Source organism: Perna viridis, chromosome 12 (assembly GCF_037379345.1).
Source record: "Perna viridis isolate PV_CMFRI_1.1 ecotype Kerala chromosome 12, ASM3737934v1, whole genome shotgun sequence".
Taxonomy (NCBI): domain Eukaryota; kingdom Metazoa; phylum Mollusca; class Bivalvia; order Mytilida; family Mytilidae; genus Perna; species Perna viridis.
Window position 1 is genome coordinate 11,903,854 of NC_142456.1, and position 20,022 is coordinate 11,923,875.

General features: G+C 31.6%; 1 protein-coding gene across 1 annotated transcript; it reads left to right on the forward strand.

Annotated features, from left to right (window-relative positions):
• Positions 1–22: 22 nt before the first annotated feature.
• Positions 23–9,132, forward strand: LOC148601211 (uncharacterized). The gene is made up of 4 exons (XM_088555567.1): positions 23–190; positions 3,619–3,820; positions 4,665–4,756; positions 5,809–9,132. Exons 1-4 carry the CDS (start codon positions 79–81, stop codon positions 5,994–5,996), a joined length of 594 nt encoding a protein of 197 aa, XP_088411693.1. The 5' UTR covers positions 23–78; the 3' UTR covers positions 5,997–9,132.
• The last annotated feature ends 10,890 nt before the right edge of the window (positions 9,133–20,022 follow it).

Genomic DNA, 20,022 nt, shown 5'->3' on the forward strand with positions numbered 1-20,022 from the left:
GGAACTCTCGGGTATTTTCCCATTTTTGTACAATAAAGCCTATGTTGCAGCTGCTGAATTCCCAAGCAATGATGAAAGATGTATTTTCTTGTTTTTGTTGTGTTTTTCTTATTTTCAACACAACATTCAAGTCAAATTGAAGTTGAATACCAAATTGAAAACAAGCAAACTCAACAATGCACCTACTTTGGTAAACTACATTTTAGAGCAAGTGTTCCTTAACACAATCCCAAATAATCATTTGATAACCTTGGTTCCCTTGATTACTCTTTCGATTTTGTGCATATGTAATATCATGATTGATTATTATTATTCTCATCTGCAGTAGCAGGTCTTTAATTTTATATATTTGTTTGGTTGATTTAACATTGAATTATGTGTCTCAGACTCCAGTATTGTAACTGGTTGTAATCTTATTACTTGGATTTTACATGTATACCAATATATAATTTGAATTTCATTATGCCTTCTTATCACAGAGACTGGTTTAGTGCCATTCAACAGGATATACTATTAATGGGCTTTTAATTTGGATTTTGTACCAATAAATAATTATAAATTTGAATTTCATTATGCCCTCTTTGGTACTGGGGCTCATTTAGTGCAATTTGATGGGATATACAAACATGTACATGTACAATGTACTATATTGTACCAAGGGGCTGTACAATCCAACACCCAAACACATTGGTGCTAGGCTTGGATAATTAGGCCATTGATAATATGAAATGCATGTGTCGGTGTTGGATTAAGCCTGCTCTCTTGGAAAGCTCATTTTTATTTTGCTTGGTTGCCTTCCATAACATCAGATTAAAAAAAGCCTCAGTGAACATCATAAATATCTGGACTAGTGTAGGAAGGGAAATTGGGTCATTTGCCCTGAATCTTGTTCACCCGATGTTCCTAATGCCTTTTCAACCAGAGACTGGTCACTTCTAACAGTCTTTATGCTGGTTAAACTTAAAGCCTTTTAGATTTACATTTGACTTACATGTATACATGTACGTACTGGCCAGGGGGAGGAGTGGTTAGTGGGGAGAAAAACTATTCAGTATTTTAGTTGTTTAAGGTATAAAATTAACAAATTGATAATGACAAAGTTATAATAAAAATCTGAGAAAGGATGACAAAACACTAGAATATAAAATAAAGATGTCAAAATTTTTCTGTAAAAATAAATAATTACATCATACTTATTAATTATCAGTAATTGCAGCAGGTAAAATTAATGAATTTGACCAACTTTTAACTGTTAATTTAGTATTTCAAACTACAGTACAGCTCACAGCATAGTCTGATACATGTAAATACCTGGCATCCAATGCCAGGTATTTATTGCTTATTGGGCATTAATTAACAAGACCCCCAGCATTACCTGTTTCCAATATACAACAAGAAATGACTAATCAACTGAACAGATACATATACCTACTGGTGGTTTTACCTGTATAGTTAATTATCACACACAGGTGGCTATCCCAGCATTTTAGAATTAGTATATAAGTAGAATAATTTAAAAACAAGAATTTTATAATTTAGGGCTTGAAATTTTTTAAATTTTAAGTATGTTTAACTAAAATTTCAAAACTATTTAGTTCTCAGGAAATTTGTAGATGAATTTGTGGATTTACCACTGTTTTAATTAAACATTATACATGTATATGTAGAAATTTTTTGTCCTTAAAAAGTTTTGGCATTTTCATGTAAAACTGAATTGTATTACTACATGTGTGGGACAATTTATATATTTATTATTTATCATTCTAGTTTGCAGTTTAAGTATTTTAAAAATCATAATTAGGAAACTATATTTGGTTTTTTTTTCAGTGGTATGAACACACATTTTTCTACTTCATGATTTAATATCAAAATTTGTGTAAGATGTAGTTTGATTTATTTAATTACTTAAAGAAGAATATTTGTTTACAAATTAAAGTAACTACAACAAAACAGTAAAGTTAAAATTGCTTTATAACAGTGGAAATCTTCATATATGAAAAGATTCCCATATTAAAAGCTACTCTATTTTTTTGAAGTACATTTAACATTGAATATACCATTTATGTTAAAAAACTGAGTTGCTACATGTGATTATGATTTGATTTCAAATAAAATCAAACTTTCACTTTGAAATGATATGTGTTTTAAAATGTTGATGTGGTTTTGTTTATTTGTTAAAAATCTAAAATGTGACATTATGATAAACATGATTAATTCATCATTTATTATTATTTTTAAAAGTTATTTATAATAGGCTATTTTTCATCTGTCTTTTTTTCCTCAAAAATATAAAATAGTACTGAGTGACAATGATTTGCAATATAACAAAGTATGTGAAGTCTACACTACTGATGACATGTAATAACTTTCTATGTGCTCTTAATATTTCCATGGACTATTGATTTTTAGGTTAACCGAAAAAAAGTTACAGGAAAAATACTGATGTGTTACAATGCCTGAAATATAATTAATTACTCCATCAATAATTTCTCCAAAATGAACGTAAATTCATATAATGTAAAAATAATGAGTAAAAAATAATGTCATGATTTTTTGGTCAACTTTACCTAGTGTACATAGTAATTTGCCTTTAGCTAAAAAAATATTTTAATGATATATGAAGGTTTATAATTCACTGGCACCACATACTTTATACATGTATATCACTCCCTGCTGGCACCCATTATTCTTTATACAGCATCTGATGTTCCTTCTAAATTGTGTAACTATTTTCAATATTGTCTTGATTTTTTTTCGATTTGACCCACATTACATAGTAAAACAAATTAAAAAAAAATGTATAGGGCAAATAGACTCTGAGGGTGAAAGGACCCAGGGCTGACAGACTCGGGGTGAACACTAAACTAGGGCGAAAGGACCCAATTCTGTTGGATAGTACTGCCTGTTGATAGTATAATCTGTCCAATCATCCTAAAAGAACCCCTGTGTCTTGGAAGACTAATTTTTATCATGCTGGTTATCTCCCTGCAGCATACAAGATGTAAATGTCAGATTTGAAAAATGCTTCTGTGAAAGAGTAATCAAGGGAACCAAGGTTATAGGGGTAATCAAAAGAATGTAATCCAGGGACAAAGACCAGACATGGAAAATAGATACACAACAAAGAACATAAAGTAACTAAAATAATACATACAAAGTGACACAAGTAAATGAGCGACTAGGACTCAACTAAAGACTGGGGGCATGGACCAGGTGAACCGGTAGGGTAAGCACATGACTATCTGGACTACACTAAGTTGACTCTTTCAGTATAACACATTGTTTACAAAGTGCTGTTCACTTGTTTGGAACATTGCTTTGCAAGCTGCACACTCAGCCATGACTGAAAATCATGAAGAATGCTCTAAAAATTAACCATTTAATGCTACATGTACATATAATTATACAGTTTCTCTCCCGTCACCTGCCAGAAGTTGATCAAATAAAGAAAACCGAAAGCCTATATACATTTACATGTATACAAATGCATCTCATGACGAGAAAGTACAGTATTCATAAAAATTCTTTGCAAAATCAGCTTGTATAAACCAGATCCTTAGCTTTTAGCAATTTGAATTTGTCTACCTGTTCTTTTACTTGTTTTTTTTTTCATTTTAGGTAGTGACAGAGATGCCAAAATACAAAGAGGTCTTGTAAATTGTTCTTGGTATGCCAACAAGGCATGCTGTAAGACCACTGAAGTGACATCAGTCTTTTCTACAATGATGCCCCTTTACGGAGCCTCACAAGCCTGTCAAAACCAGATGAATTACATGATGTGCTTTTTTTGTGATCCAGAGCAGCATACATGGTATAATGAGTAAGTAGACACTTTTGTTAAAGTTGGAAGGAGATGTGAGGTAATGTGAGGACTTTTATAGAATATTGTTAATAACAGTTAACAAATCTTTACAGGATAGATTTTCCCATCCCAGTGTTTAGTTGTGTTCATGCCATACTTTTCAGTTTTTGTGCTATACAACTTTTTTTTTCTTTCATGTACAGGGATTGAAATTAATAACTTTTTTTCCACAGGCTAAATTAAGCAAATACTAAAAATCCACACTTGATAACCCCAGTAAATCTAAGATTCATGGTAGCAAGGGGAACTAATTTCTACTTGCAAAATCAGTTTTGAACTTGCATTTAACAAGTATTTCCCCTTATGATTAAAATTGATTACTGATGTATGCTGTCCTTTTGGTGTTCCCAACGTTTTTTTTTATATTTATTTCACATCATATCTGTGGTATTGCTATTTCTTGAGCTACATTTTATGGCATGATAAAATGCACACAGCAAATTGTAACTAGCTGAACAAATTTTACAAGAAGTAGCCATGCTCTAATAGTGTGGTTTTCTGTGATACAATTATAAATGTATATTTTCAGGCACTACATTTCTTGAAATATAATAGTAGTACTATACAATCTATAGTCTAACCATTGTTAACCGAGTAGTATAGGTCAAACAGAAGGCATTGTTAGTGTACATGTATATACAATGTACCTCTTTCTTACTAATACTTTTTCACATATGAGAATAAGGAAGTGTGTAGTAAATTAATGTCTTATACATTTACATGTATGCTGAATTTAGTTCAAATTAGTTTGCTTAAACATGTTTTTTAAACGTTGATCAATGATTGCAAATTCTTATTCTAGTGAAACTGGTCGTAAAGTACACATTTGTGCAGATTTTTGCAGAATGGTATATAAAAGCTGTAAAACTGCAGAATATGATGGGCATGATATAGGTAAGGTATTATTAAGGTCATTTTTTTTCTGCATGGAGATAAATGAGGTACATGTACTTACCTAATTGTGAGGTTATCAATGAAATATCAATTTGTAGTGAAAATACAATGAAAATACTCAGCATCTTTGCTTAAGCCAAGGACTAAGGTCAAGTCCCTCTCCCTCCACTGATGTATCAAGCATTTTTTTTTTTTTATAATTAACCAGGCCAATTATTAATTACTTTTAATATTGGCAAAAGAACTATAGATGCTAAAACAGAACATTTATTAATACATTGTATATTTATATTTTAACTGCAAAAAAAAAACAAAAAAAATGAAAGAGGACATTTTTTTATATATTTATATTTTTATTGCCAAAATGGAACAAAGAGGACATTTATTAATCAGTGATCTAGATTCCAATTTCCTGTACACAGGGCAAGTGAAATTTGGGTCCCGTGGCAAGTTGAAAACTTCATTTGCTGTAAGGATTTGTTTTGTTAGGAAAGCAGTCATTGACTTTGGGAAAGTTGATTTTATATCGATTTTTCCTGAGGAAACCTCAATTTCTGAAAAATCCTAGAACACTGTTAATATATTTATACATTTGTATTTTTATTACAAAAAAACTTTAAATAAAAGACTGTTTGCAAATGATTATAATATCACTTAATCATAGCTGTAATATAGTGATATGTGTGACAAATATTGACTCACTTCTTTAAACAAAGTCTCCTATCATGCCTGTAAATGAACACTTCTATAGCTCCAATCATATATACTAACTCTTCTACCGTATGTTCAAATAAACACTCCTATAGTGTGTTTAATCGAACACTTCTTTTGAGTTGTTAAATGAACACTTCTATCACGTGTTTATAATGAGTTTCAATAAAGGAAACTAAAAAGGATCTGTAAACCCACATAAAATGCTCAGTAAACACATGATAAACGATGTATGTACACTTAAATGGAAACATGAACATTTCAAGGATTGTGCTTGGTAACAAGGTTTTATTATGTACAAACTCTACTTTATTATTATATTATATTTTTTTATTCTATAGGGGATTACTATCAGAATGAAACTGCATTTTGTCAGGCACAGAATTTTCAACTGGTTGAAGGAAAGAAGAACTGTTTCAACTTTGACCCTACAGTATTTGGACATACAACGATACCCGACATAAGTATTACATTAATCCTGGGGACAGTCTCTATCATGATGGTCTTAAAGAATTATTTGGTAGCATAGTTTTTGTTCAGATACTTTAGAGCTGTTTTGTTTTCAGAGATATTTTGAAGTTCTATAGGCTTTGATGTATTTTATTAATTGTTTTTATTTTGGTCAGATCATGAATACACCTAGAGTGTACACTGCAATAGAAAATTTTTCACTTATTATTGCACTTTGTACATCTATGTGTCTGATTACCTCTGTGATGTTTTTTTACACCTTTTTTCACCCACTACCTGATTCTTACAGGGACTGACACATGAATTCCACTAATAATATTTACTTATTTGTATTTACAAAAGATTTACAGTTACTGAGTGTAGATAATTTTTGTTGTGATGTTTTTTAGTTGCTAGGATTGCAGTTGCTCCCACTTAAAATCAGACATGTTACCTTGCTTAAATTTTTTTCTTTTTATCAATATTGGCAGTATATAGACAACAATATGAAGTGTTACATCACATTATCAACTGATGCATGTGCTAAATTTTGACTTGACTGTATCACAAATCATAGCGATCATTTGTCATCCAGTAAATTGACTTGGCAAAAGCTTATATACAAAAAATCTGGCTGGAAATGGTAAAAATGCTAAACACAGCCTTATTTTTCTTCATGGTTGTAAGGCACATCTGTGTAAGATTTTATGTCAATAGTGTATTATTTTTGTTTATGTAACTTAAATTTATAAAGTTATTAGTGTGTATTGGTATCAAAGTTCAGAAGTCATAGTGATTAAAAGGTCATGAATATAAACATGTACTCTGGTAGATAAGAACAGTCACACATAATTTTTCTGTAGCATATTGCTTCATAGTTCTTATGTGATTGAAAAAGTAGATGTTTGAACAATGAAAAAGTAGATGTTTGAACAATATATATATATATATTATGTTTGTATTAACCTTTGGAACATGTTAATGTTGGAGATTCTTGCCCATTGACACTGTCTCATGTGGGAGATTTTGACATAAAAGCAAATATTTGATGCTAAAATTCGACTATTTAGAATTTTAAACATAGAAAATAGTAATTGTAACCAAAAACCTTTTACAAATCTTTCAGTTTTATGTTACAGATTCTATAACAGGTTTGTATTAGCAGTTGATCATTTCTGCATGGATAATAGATTGATATGATTTTGGAGTCCATGTAAAATTCAGGCAGTGCTATGGCAGAGATGATTCATGGTGTTGAAAAATCCATAGAACAATGCTTTTTTGTTCTGCATATGTCATATTTTCATGTAATGAGTCCTTCCTTCATTCCAGAGTTAGAAATAGTAGCCTGTCCATCAGCCCAAGACTGGCTATTTTTTTGGCAGGGCTGGCTAATTATAGCAAAAATGTATATAGCCATATAGTCACTATATTGAAATTGTATTCAGGACTGGCTAGAATATGAGTGAGTGTCCTATCCTGCTTCATTCACATCAGTATTTTTGAGAAAACCATACACTCATCTTCCAATTCGTTAAACCAAATCAAACCATATTATGAACCATAACTTTCCCTAATTTCAAGTAAAAACTCTATAATATTTATATCAAAAGTGCAACAATTGAATGAAAAACTTATACTGGTTATGTGGTGTATAGTAATTTCTGATTGAGAATTAAAAGTGAATTTGGTTGGTTTCTGACATTTTTGAATCACCTACTGTCTGATTTATATAAAAACTGGATCTTAATTATTGTTGATGCTTTTTAAAGAAATAGTGTGGAGAAAGCCTTGTTTGTATAGTACCATATTTCTGTGTTGTTGTTTGATCTTACTACCATTGAAAACCTAACAAAATGTAAATATTAAAATTTAACATTAAGAAATAACTGCTGTATTTTTAGACATATTGGTTAATTTTTATACTAAAATTGAACTATAAGAAATAACTATGGCAAGCCAAAGTAAACAAAATGAGTATTTTCTAATATTACAAATTCGATTTCTTATTTCACAAAACACTTTTTTAATATTAAAAAAATATTTTCTAATATTAGATAATGGGTTTTTTGTATTCAATTATGATTTTTTAATATTAGAAAATCATTTTGTAATATTAAATGATGTGACTGATTTTGCAATATTGCGAAGTGATTTTCTAATATTACAAAATGTGTGATGTTTTGTAATATTACTAAATCAGGAATTTGTAATATTAGAAAATAAATTTTTAACATTACAAAAGGAATTTCTAATATTAAAAAATATTTTCTGATATTAAAAAAAATATTGTAATATTAAAAATTCATTTTCTAATATTACAAAATATTGATTTTTGTCCGCTTTGGCTTGCCATAAATAACTGCTATATTTTTTTAGTTATATTGGCAAATATGCCAAGATATCTAATTTGTTTATCTTATGATATATACTAAGTCAAATATTTACAATCTTATGAAGTTTGATAATCTCAAAATTTAGTACATTAAAAAAATGAAAGTTTGTCATGTTTTGTATAGGACAGTACAATAAATTTATAAAAAAAGTAAACTGGTAATACATAAGAAATACAATGTAAAATGTAGCCCTGTGTTTGGGCCCCTCTGACTGCCACTGGTTTGATATTGTATACATGTATGTATAAGTAAGATAACTTTTTCAAATAGTAATAAAATTTCAATAATAAAAGTTACGCCCTCTCCGAAATTGAAAAGATGAAAAGATTGTAATGTGTTACTATTATGTCATCAATGTTTTATGATGATCTACTTGTTAATTTTTCTAAATAACTATAATAAATAACTGTTATATTTCTTTTGAAGACAAAATCTAAATGATGTGGTCAACATTAAAGAATACCATAAATAACCTGTGAAATATTTGATATTAAAACAAAATTTTTAATTTTTTTTAAGGATTAAAATAGTGTTCACTCTTTCAATTGTTTTTGTTTTAAGTTTTTTGTAATGTGTCTCTTTATTTTTCATACATTATTGATGTTTAATTTGAATTTTAATGTTTTTTGTTCTATATGATAAATGCATGACAGTATACTGTACAGCATTTACATTGAGTCTGATTCTCATCTATTTCATATGTCAAAGGTACTGGAAGTGAAAAATGACATTTTCAATGGATGTCCATATACAAAAAAATGATGTATTCTTATTGAGTCAACAATACAAAAAAGAGGTCATTGACATCTTAACAGGAAATTTTATGTTTTTTGTTACTGTAACTGCTTGAAATCTAAAAAGTGGAAATATCAAAATATGAATACATGATGCATCATGTTGCAAGACGGTTTGTGTATTATACTATACCTCATTGTAAGTTGATCGTAAGTAATGACGTCACAACCTAACATAGTATTGTGACGTCATAATTTTCAATTAATTTCACACTTACAACTTTTTGTGAAATCGACACCTGGAAACAGTATCCATGAAACTACAACAAGACAAAGTAAGATTGAAAAACGATTCTACATGTAATAGTATCGACATTTCAACAACCAAAGAAATTATAATCGACTTGATGTGTCGAAGAATGAAAAATAACCTAATAATTTTAGGTCTTGGTAACCAAGAGAATGAACTTAGCAAAGAAATACTTCATAATCGAATTGTGGAGGTCCAGAAGTATTCGAGGAGCTCCTGAAATAAAATAATTATTTGTGAAGATCCTGAAATAATGCAGGAGCACAAATATTTCTCGAGATCATGAAAACGATTTCTTAGGTCCAGAAATATTTCAGGAGCTCCTGAAATCGATTTCTGGAGGGCCAGAAATAATTAAGGACCTCCTTAAATGATTCAGAACTTCCTTAGATAAAGGTAATTTGCCTGTGTTGCATTAATATCGATTTTCTAAATTTGCATTTTGTAATGTTTTAGATTTTTTTATTTATTTACTTTGACTTATGGTGTCCATTGATTCATATTGTAAAGCGAGAAAACAATGTAAAATTCGACGTACGCGTGTAGATAGTATTCTTAGTTAACTTGAAACCTCTACTGATATTTCACAAAGCTTTGTCAATTCTATAGCCGAAGAAGTAGTAAAACTCTACCGACTATGCTACAATAAACATTTGGAGCCGGGAAGCGCAAACCACTCGTTGTAAAACAACAGCTAAACCATTGTTAAATGCAGTCTGGAATGTAAACTTGAAAGGAGAAGTTTAAGATAAAAACATCGCAAAAGGAGAGCGTCCGATGAAATAGAATAATTTTGTTCAAACTAAATGTAATGGAAAATTTGTTGAAGACATAAAGCAAAGATCTCAGAAGACAGATTGACGAATTCAATAAAATGTCCTAAAAGCTAATCGGAAACGGCTTAATAGTAAATAACATATGAAACACTCTATTATGTGGAATTTGATTACCTCTTTTCATTCATTAAAAAGCTTAATAGTCTATCCGATCACAGCAACGGTATTCCTCATTTGACTGCAAATGGCACAAGTTTTTACGAAAATTTAAATGCATTCAAATGAGGAAAGATGAAGTCTTAAACTGCATATGTAAGCTAACAAAATGACAAAACATGCACTGATGATAAAATTGTAAATGAATACATAAAGTCATCAACTGACCATCATATAGACGTATACATTAAATATTTTAATGTTTTAGTTGATTCAGGTAAGATACCAGATCGAGTCATGACTTTTTGGAAATGTTAAACCCTTCCACAAGGTATAACCCAAACAAACATCACTATTGTTAGTTGTTTTGGTATATTGTTAGCATTGTATTTCATTAAAAGATAAATAAATTTTCAGAGGATTCGTTACAGATCAGTGGAAATCTATGATTGTCGTCAAGATTAATAAACGGGTATCTTGCACTATATGAGTGTCTAGGACACTGGATTTTGTACAGGCGGTGTCGCCAAAGATGTCACAGTGGTACGAGTTCGAGTCCCGCGGAGAGAACGACCAAAACTTTGCTTCGCAAATTTGACAGATCTAACATCGTTGGGAATTTTTTCAGGTCCTTTTATGCTTACTTTATCTTCCCTGTATCAATTTGATCCGATGGAACAAACGCTGTATATATTACACATTTGTGAATTAAGCATGGATAACCACAACCTGCCAACAGGATAGAAAGATGGTTAACTGTTCCAATTGTGCAGTGAGTATTCTGTCAGTAAGTGTGGTGTTGAGTGAGAATGACTTCTAAATTTATTTGATGAATATGAGCATGGCTACATTAAATCTTATTCGCCCACATTTAAGAGGACAAAGTCATGAGCAGACAAAATTGAAATTGTTATTGCTTGTACTTTCGTCTATATACATGGATAAAATGTATCCTGATGAAACCGACGTTACAAAAAAATCATTAAAACAAAGGTTCTTAACAGGAAATTACCATTTATCATGCAACTGAATCAGTTAGAAGTTTATATATCACATTATGATAGCACTATAACAATTATGCTATGTTGCATTGGGAAGTTTTCATTACACTACACGTTGAAATATTTTGCGGGATAAAAAAAAACCAAAGACAAATACATCAGTTGATTGCTATTTGGGTTTTTGTTATTGGATGTGTTTGTCTATTTTCCTTGTCTAGTCTTTATCCTTTGTAATATATTATTTTGAGTTTAGCTCTCATCTTGGTTCCCTTGATTACACTTTCCAACTTTCTAGATAGGACAACTTTACTTTTCACTTAGTGGCAAATTAATTGCACTTTTAAAGCGATAGATCTTTTGTTTACTTGATCATTACCGGATGGTAATGCATGATTTTTAGAAAAAAAAAACTTGTCCTTTAATCATTTGAAGTATTCATCAAAGCGTTTGGAGCAAACACAAACACCAAACATTGTTTACTTCTATTATATGATTGATATTAATCATTTAAGTATCTGTCGATCCTTGTAGGAATTATGTTGAATGGATAATCATTTTTAATATGAAGCAAGCCCGTAAAGGTATTCACTGTGATATGTATAGAACTTGATAGCGAAATGATGCTGACAGATCTAGAATAGAAACAAAAGTTGTAATGTATTCCATTAAATGTTGCCCATCATCGTGATCTTTCGGCCCATTAATCACCTCTGTAATATCCTTTAACGAATATCATCATTTGAAGTCCAACAGTTTATAAACATGGTCTGTTTTAGAATATACATGCCACAAACGTAATGTGAAGCCGATAATATATAGCCACATACGTAATGTGAAGCCGATAATATATAGCAAAATAACATAAATACAATATGAAATCTTCATTTATAGCACCGTACCTAAAGACCTCACGGCAGGTGTTTTCTTCCTTATAAATTGAACATAAAGATGACACAACGTTCGAGGAAAAAATGTGAAAAAAGAACAGATATGGGAATCGCGTCAAATGTATCAGCGTATGGTCTCACTAACCACTTCTAATGTTTTTATTACTTTACATGTTAAAAAAGTAATTTTCAAAGTCTCACTGTGAATTCCCAGGACAAATGACATCTTAAAGTTGAATACCGTTGCAGAGCTTGGAAAATAAGGCTTTCAAAATCATTATGCTAATGGTACGATGATAGTAGAAATTCTTAACAAAATTTACTTGAATAAATAATACTGATAATCCACATTTTTACCTGTTCTGCTAACTGACAGCATGGAGGCAAATTACTCACACATGTAAACAATATTCATACACTTTTGTAGTTAATTACATATATGATTTTAAAGTACACATTCTCAGCTTCATTTTGACTACTTTTAATCATAATACACACAAATAATGCACTTGCAATGCATATGTCTAGGTTCAGTGTGTTGTTGGTACTACATAGGGGGGTGACCATTTGACCCGGAAGTGGTTAGTGAGACCTATGATCTAAATCCAAAATAGTAAGGAAGTTTTGGGATTGCCAAAATAACCTCCGAAATGAGTAAACACATCTTTCAGCAAGCTCTGGAAGTGGTACCACCTGAAAGAGCTGTTCAGCCTGAGGCGAAGCCGTATGGTGTCCAAAAGTTCTTTCATGTAGTGTTATTTCCATATATCCGTCTGTTAGCATGGGTAAAAGATTAATCCCCGCCTATCAAGGTAAAAGTTTATAAATTATAAGTTATAAGTTCTTTTTTTTATCAGATATGAGCTAAACAGCAACGTCGTTGTGCATAAGAAATGCATTTAACCAGGTCGAAGATGGAATGTTTGGAACTAACCTCCGATTAAGCGAGTTTCAATTTATTAGTTTATTCTGTTTTACATTGTTTTTTTTCTACATTTCGTAATTGGCGGCTCAAGTCACGTATTATGCAGACAATGACGTTAAGTTCCGGTTTAAAAGTAGAACATCTGCAGCGTTTCAAATCAGATTTATTTAAAGAATTCAGGAGATAGATCTAGAGTAAGGGACATAACTATTTAAATCAGTGATATGTTTGTATTATATTCAATTTTACCAAAGCCTATCAAGATTTCTTTTGAAAAAGAAAGAATCAATCCAAGTTACGTTGATGCTTACATGAGGTTGATGGCAAATGCAGAATACAAACGTTCCAATGATTTGTAAGAGTTGTGTCACTATCCCTAGGTCTACCTCCTTTAAAGGACATCAGTGACATGGATTTTTTTCCTTTTGGAATAACTTAGTAAATGGATTCAACATGAACACAAACTTCATAGAAAAAAAGAACAGTTATACGGCATATTTGTCAAAGAACAAAGTCCTGATAAATTGGGTTATTATTGTTGATTATTATGTTGATAGATATAATGTAGTCGTTTCTGGTATACGGTGCAGCAAGCAAAGTATCAAATCACCCATAATGTCATTCAGACTTACGCCTCTCTTCTCCATCTGAAGTTCTGATACTTGCATTGAGGAGGGACCAGCGGGAAGGAAAAAATGTCTATGTTAACGGTAAAGCATTTTATTTCAATTGCGCTGGTCACAGCGGTGTTTATAAGCGGTTGCAATTTTTTTTCTTGTCTGATGTCCTTTGTTATTTAACGAGACTAGAAATGCTTTCAATACCAGATACTGACATGTTGTAATACCATACCTTCCCATTTTCATTAAATGATTTAAATGGCCTTTTCAAAAGTCTCTCACAATCTGGAGGTTTTTTTTAAAAAAAATAATATTCATATGAACTGCCTGAGCAATAAGGGCTTTCTGTCAGTCCAATCATCATTGTGAAGTTTTGGTTACATTCTCTTTCCCAGTTTCATTATCTGGGTTTATGTCAAAAGTGTTTTTGTCATTGTTTGCATGTTTTCAGCACCGTGGCGAAAAGAAAATCATTACCTTTTATCAAATTGAACTTTATTATAAAGACCAACGGTGTCGTATAGATTTCTGTGACGTTCGTCTTGATTCAATCAAGTTGATTGTGGTCCTCCTTCACCGTATTCTATTAACAGCAGTTATGTAGAAAGAGTTTGTTCATGAAAGTCTGAATCTTTTATAATGTCAAAAAAATTAATAAAGGTGGGACCTTCAACTAGCAGCGTAATGAATATCGTGTAGTTTCTGGGAACACTACCGCCTGCTTTTTGGTCCGTAGACAAGCTTAAATCTAGGTTCATTTTACGCAAATACTCCGTCAATAATATCAATACCTTCTTGTTGTCTCTTTCTGTGTTTTGGGGTATAGTTTTAGAGTTTTCCCTCTTAATATCTTTATCTGTAAAGCTTATACTCTCATGGAATTTATCAACCATACGGCAGCATGGGGTTTGTACCGACAATGACTACCCAATCAAAATTTCACATTTGTTATAAGCCGGGGATATTGAACCATATTTGTTTTCTGTAATGAATATGATTTTTGATGTCTTACATGACGAATCTGATTTTCCGACATTTCATAGGACAAAGTATGGAGCAGAACAAAAGTGTCATTGCTTCAGCATATACCTTAATCCAACTTTAGTCTCTCCACAAGACAAAAAAAAAAAAAAAAACATATATTCTTACAGAATTCACAATGCAAATAAAAATAAAACATTGTATATTTAACTTAATAGGTTCGTAAGCTTAAAGTATAAAATATCTAAATATGAAATACTATAATGGTTATACCATGCAAGATGAATTGTTCTTTACATTGCATTTGGTAATATTTTCCCGGATGAGGAATACAAGAAGACATACACGCCAATTGATTGCTTCAAACTTTCTAGATGGGCAAGTTTTCACTTACCTGAAAATTAATTGCACCTTTAAAGCAATAGATATATTTTTACAACTCGGTCATTACCGGCTGCCAAATCAAGTATTTAGGAAACTTCTCCATTCAACCATTTGAAATAGTCATCAAAGTGTTTAGTGTTTGGAGCAAACACACATGCAAAACGCTGTTTACTTCTTATACGATATCAATCATGAAGTATCTGTCCTAATAAGAATGATGTTGATGGAAAATGCAACGTTTATCATATGATGGCTTTTAGTAAAGACATCTACAGCGGAATTTACCACAGAAATTGGTACAAAGCAAGAACGGTCTTCCATTAAAATAAAGAAAAAATTGTTACGCATTTTGAGTTTGGCCCACCACAAGAAAACCATCAATGAATGACAATACCTTGAAGCAAACTTCTACACAATACATGTACATTAACAATATGTGATTTTTCGACCAATGAAGTACATCTGCATTATCCTTCGGCGGTCATATTAAATCCAACAACACGTTGTTAATAATACCTGTTATTATGTTATCATATCCATACCATGAACAAAATAAAGCTGAGGGTATATTGTAAAATGAGATTAATATAAATGGAGACTTCTGACACTGTCTACATTTCTCTTGAATATGATTTATGCATTTAATGTACCTTTCAAGTTGTATGTCTAAGAGCTAAAAGAAAGGAACTAACAATAAAGATGGTACATTGTAAGAAACGATGATACAACATTAACGAATAATCTGAACTGTACGAATGTTCATAAAAATGTGCCCCAACACTTAATTTTTCGCATTTAAAAAGAGTATTAACACAAATCAAGATTAAGTTGACTATTTGTTTTTTAGTTTTAATAATATATCCGAAATGAAAAACAAGAACCTGGTTTGCTAAGCCTCTCCTTTTTAATCCAGAGGCCACATATCGTTGATTAAAACAATACTAATTACCATGATTCATCACACAGATATGCCAGTGTTTTAGTAAAAGCAGCGGACGTGATACCCAATGGACCTAGTCAATATTTCCAGTTTTTAGTAGTGTTAGGGCTGATAATTTATTCTTTAATTTATGAGTAATCATTTCCTTTTTGGTTATTTTGTGTTAGTTTGGGGTTTTCACTTTCTTTGACCCTCGTTAGTGTTATTCTGCTTCTGATTCTAAAGTCTCATTGATTTAGCTATAATTAGAATGAAACTGACCATGGTGTAAATCCTATTGCATTGATTTCAACCATATCTTGATAATTCATATTTCCTGAAGTAGGAACATTTGCGCTCCGCCACAGGAGGCTAATTTGCCCGACCTTACCCATCCCCCTTTTTCTAGTGGCAATCAAAATTTGTCGACCCTGTTGTCCTTGTGACCCATTCTTTTTTTATCATTTCATGTTCATTTTATCATTCATTTCATGTTCATTGTCTGAATATAGCTGAAATATTGCTGCTCGGACGTTAAACCCCAACAAACAAACAAACAAACAAATTTCCTGAACATACCATTAAAGTACACTAATTTATTTGATAGTTGTCTACATGTGATGCTTCATGACTCGATGCAACACAATGTTTGCCTTGTTTATAGACCACGCCCACAAATACAGTACAACATTTATTGATAACTGTGTATTTTCTAATTTCTTTGGAAATGATGATCGCCATCACGGACGTTTTGAAGAGATTTAAGGTAGATCACACCAATTACATGGACCATTCTTTTCTATCATCTTGCGAAATCGTACAGACATTATTTTTTGTATAAACTAATGGTGTTTGAAGTGATGTAAAAATAATATATTTAAATCATTTCAGATTTTTTGACATAAAAATTAGAATCGTGAATACTTTTTTCTTCAAAACCCTTTTTCAAAGGATAGATAATCGGCGGGAAAATGTTTCACTGGAATGTGTAAAGAATTTTATATATTTTTTAATAAGGCGAGAAAGCGTTCGTTTTCATTTTTCCTTTTGAAATATGAAAGAATGTCAGTTAAGTGTTCTTTATATAAAGTAATGGGAAGTTTTATCTACCAGGTTTTAAGTCTCAATGGTCAACGCTTTTACACACCAATAAAACATCAAAGATGAAACATTCAATTTATAAGTATATTTTCTTGCCTTGTAAATATGTAGGGCTGTACTGATGTAATGGAAACCTTTCCCACTCATCAATTAAAACAAATTGAAATATAAGTTGCATACATATTGAAATAAACCCAGAATGTGAAGGTAGATGAGCCGTAACAAAGTGTTGCAAAACAAATTGCTTTCGTTCAAAGATGAAAATAACACTTTTATTTGCACTTGGAAAATTCTTAATTTCCTATATGCATATTTGTTACATTAATTTAAGTTTTTGAAAACACTGCCTTGTGTTGTGCGAAGGCTTTGTTTCATCTCTACAAGCTGATTTGGTTTTGCCGGAAGACAATTGTTCGATGAACTTACAAGATTTGAATTTAATCTAGTGTGAACATTGACAAAACAATGCCAATACTATCTGGAGACAAGTATTGGAATATCTGCAATCAAAATAATCTGACGAATTTGCTTACAAATCTACAAATACAAAAACGTTGAAATGATGCTACAAAAAGCTCCAAATTACAATATATCAAGACGCCGATAAGTTCGACCGACAAAATGAGATGGAAAAAATGGTATTACAGTACAAAAAGCTGAAACACGGTCTGGATGCATTAGATTTTCAAATTTCTTTAAACACAAATAGTTGAGCTTACTCATTTAGATATTTAGTGATGCAATCAAATAATCATCGTATACCATAAAACTAAAGCTAACTCGTCAAAGAATTATCAAGGGAACCAAGATTCTAGCGGCGATCAAAAGAATGTAATCCAGGGACAACGACCAGACATGGAAAACAGACATACACAACAAAGAACATAAAGTAAATAAAATCATACATACAAAGTAACAAAAGCAAATGAGGAACTCGGACTCCACTAAAAACTGGGAGCATGGACCAGGTACACCAGTAGAGTAAGCGTCCTCTGCTTTTCTAGAAACACCTGCCGAGTTGCTCATAACATGTAAATTTGGGTAGACGAAAGAGGAAAACAAACTATGATACGTTGAACAAATCAGTTTTCATGGCACAGATGGATACACCGTCATGAGTTCATGATGACAATCATGAAGCTTCTGTAGTGATAATTTCAATCTTGTAGCAACATAAGCCTGTTCCAGAAGCCTATTTGTTAGAATTCTAGCGCGATACAAAAAGTCTGCGTAGTTTCGGCAAGCTTTGGCATAACGTATGAGTTGTGATATGAACACTCCATACGCAGGTGCTGAAGGGATGTTGCCACAGATGAAAGGTAAGTTGACAATTCTGAATGAAAATCCATCACGTTTGTCGTAAAGTTTGGTCAATAGTCTTAAATAAAGTAGAACTCACTTGCGAACAGCCGTTCTAATATTCTGGTAGAGGTAAGACAATTGAATACCGAAAGTCAAAACACTGAATCAAACTGAGGTCGTTAGTTGCATTGCCATTAATCATGCTTTGAACTTTGTTGCTATTTAGAAGGGGATAACGTAATACGTACAAATATTCAACATATTTCGAGGGCTCAAACCTTATATTAAATATACTGACAATGATATTGTGCACAAAGTTCTGCTGTCGTCTCCATGATTTGTTTTACCCTTATCTTTCCCTGGACTTGACTGTCAACAAGGACGACAAATAGCAGAAACCGCATACCCTTCCGTAATATCTGAGTTCAGCAAGAACTGTATACGCCTTCCTTAGCACCTAAGTTCAGCAGGAACCTGAGTTCAACAGGAACTATATACACATTCGTAGCACCCGAGTTCAGCAGGAACTGTATAAACGTCCAAAGCACCTGAATTTAGCATGAACTGTATATCCTTCCGTAGCAGTTGAGTTCAGTAAGAACTCTATTCCTTTCTGTAGCACCTAAGTTCGGTAGGAAATGTATAATTTCCGTAGCGCCTGAGTGCAAAAATGTTTGTTACTCTGTATATATTATTTCAGTTAGTTTATGTTATTTTTTTGTGACTTGTTTGTTCGTTCAATTGTGTTCCCGATATTGTTTTGTCCACTATGACTTTCCCCTAATATGTACCTTTGGCATTGCTACTTCTACTTAAGCATACTCAAATGATTTATATAAAAGTCAAGCTTCCACGAAACATATTTGTTTCTTGGCGAGTAAATTCTAAAAAAAAATCTTATTCAGGTTATTCAGGTGAAATTTGTCTTTGTCTGGGTCTTATGAAATGTTCTATTTTGAATTTATTGCATTGAATTTACATTTTTGTAATTACAAATCGTAATATTGAACCGTGTAAATGGAAATTTGATTATATTCCTCAACGACCAACTATATGAAGCATTAACTAAAGTAATACAATTGGAAATCTTTTGATTTCAAATATAGGTTTTTAATGAGAAAATCACTTTCCTCACATGCAAAACTCAAATGAAGAAATTCAAACCCGTTGTACTTGGAGGTTATGGGTTTATGGTGATACGTTTCCATAGAAAAAAGTATATATCAATTAAACTTTAATCAGTTCTAATTGACACCAATTTGTTGAAGAATTTTATAATGTCTAATGATGTCGTGCGATTGACAATAACTCGCATCATGCTTCCTCTTAACATATTGTCTTATCATCTTCTAAATAAAAAAAAATGTTAATGAATTTCTGACAAAAATCTGCCTGAATAACTTTATAACAAACTTAAAACACTGCTTCTAAATTAATTCCAAAAAGATTTCTTGTTCACATTGAATCTTGTTCAAACAGTGCTTTTTGGGGTGAGTTTTGATGTTGTCAACCGATGTAAAATTATTAAAATGGCGCTTTTTGTGGCGAGTTTGCTCATTTACTATTGATTCTTTGTACCTGCTAATATTTTTTTAATTTCATGTTCTTTGTTG